The sequence below is a fragment of the Lupinus angustifolius genome, chromosome LG07 (genome assembly GCF_001865875.1).
Source record: "Lupinus angustifolius cultivar Tanjil chromosome LG07, LupAngTanjil_v1.0, whole genome shotgun sequence".
Classification (NCBI taxonomy): domain Eukaryota; kingdom Viridiplantae; phylum Streptophyta; class Magnoliopsida; order Fabales; family Fabaceae; genus Lupinus; species Lupinus angustifolius.
In genome coordinates, this window is record NC_032015.1 from 11,984,580 (window position 1) to 11,986,283 (window position 1,704).

General features: G+C 33.9%; 1 protein-coding gene across 1 annotated transcript; it reads left to right on the plus strand.

The window, feature by feature from the left end:
• On the plus strand, positions 286-1,390 carry LOC109352933 (U1 snRNP-associated protein usp106-like). The gene is made up of 3 exons (XM_019595119.1): positions 286-524; positions 624-676; positions 1,330-1,390. The coding sequence occupies exons 1-3, from the start codon at positions 378-380 to the stop codon at positions 1,388-1,390; spliced, it is 261 nt and encodes an 86-aa protein (XP_019450664.1). The 5' UTR covers positions 286-377.

The window sequence follows — 1,704 nt, forward strand, 5'->3', positions numbered from 1 at the left end:
ATCATTTTTTGCCAGGTCTAATGAAACCTAACTATTACTCAAATATATCTATTGTCTCAATGCATGTAACATTAGTTTATTATTGATTAAAAAAATATATTTAAGTTAAAATATTAATAATTAATTATTTTTTGACTAATTATAATCGATGACACATGTAGGAGAACCGTCCGGTGTATCCCACTATTACACCCATAATTATGATTAATCCTATTGGTATAATAATGTTGTTAGCGACTATAATATTAATTTATGTAAACAAAAAAAGGCACTTTAGTCTTTTAATCAACCCTAGGTATTGATTTCATAATTTTCTTAGATCACTCGTGTGAGTAAGAAACCCAAAAGAGAGAGAAGGAGAATCGAAAACCCTAACAATGGATGCCATAAGGAAGCAATTGGACGTGTTAATGGGCGCAAATAGGAACGGTGACGTTAGAGAAGTCAATCGGAAATACTATGATCGTGATGTTTGTCGTCTCTACCTCGTTGGTCTTTGTCCTCATGAACTCTTTCAACTCACCGTAATTAACTTCTGAACTCTTCTTTCATTACTCATTTTTTCATTGTTTGTTTTGAATTTATCTATATTTTGATTCATTGCTTCTTTTTTTGTTGTTCAGAAAATGGACATGGGTGCTTGCCCTAAGGTTCACTCCTTGCAGTTAAGGAAAGAGTATCCTTTGCTTCAATTGTTTTTTGTTTTTTTAGTTTGTTGATTTTTATTTGACTTTATGTTTTTTAGAGTTAGGATTTGTCTAAGGGAACTATGTTAGTGTGGGGTTAGATTATTAGCTTATTTTTATGTTTAAAAGAGGTCAATGTCTAAATGTTACTCAATGAGGGAGGGAACTATTTAAAAATTTTAAAATTAATAAACGTACGTTCTAAACAATGTCTCTCGTTGGAGTCTTATGAATGGAAAATAATAGGTGTTTGGAGACCTTTGCCCTCCTAGGGTCTGTTTGCGAGTTGGTTATTGAAGGGAAGGGAATGCTTCATAACCATGAAATACACTTGCGAGATGACTCTCAAACCCCCTCTTTCCTTTCCTTACCCTCTAAACCCGTAAGTTCTAGTGACATTTGTCGGAGTGTGAATTAATTTCCGGATATCGTGGGGCTTAGGCCAAAAAACATATTAAAACATGCATTTTTGAAGGCATAACTGCTCTGCTTGACCGTTCCGTAGAAATTTCATTTTCCTTAAAGATAGAATACCATAACAAGTGTACAACCAAATATGTATTTCTCACAGAAACGTGTTATTTATGGCACATCAATAAATGCAAAAGTTTATCGTTTTGTTGCTGCCTTTAACTTGTACCAGATACGTTGAAGCAAAAGCAAAAGGGGTCGATAATTATGACAGGGAGTTGGAGGATGTTTGATCTTTATGTGCATGTGCTTATGATGTTGATGTTAGAGGCTTGTCAAGCTTATGGTTGTGTTTGTTTTCATGAAGTGCTTTGAGTGTAAACACTTGCAACCTAAGACACATGAGTGTAAACACTTTAGAGAGCATATCTTGTGAGGTTCTATCATTGTTGTGACTCGCCTCTTTGTTTAATTGGTTTCTTGGCATACTTGAATTCATTGGATGATGTTCATGAATATCTTGATTTGATTCTTTCACTCTTGTGTGTTTGATTTTTCCCATTTCTTTGCATTTCATAGATTTCATTGTGAAGTATGTGATTTTCTT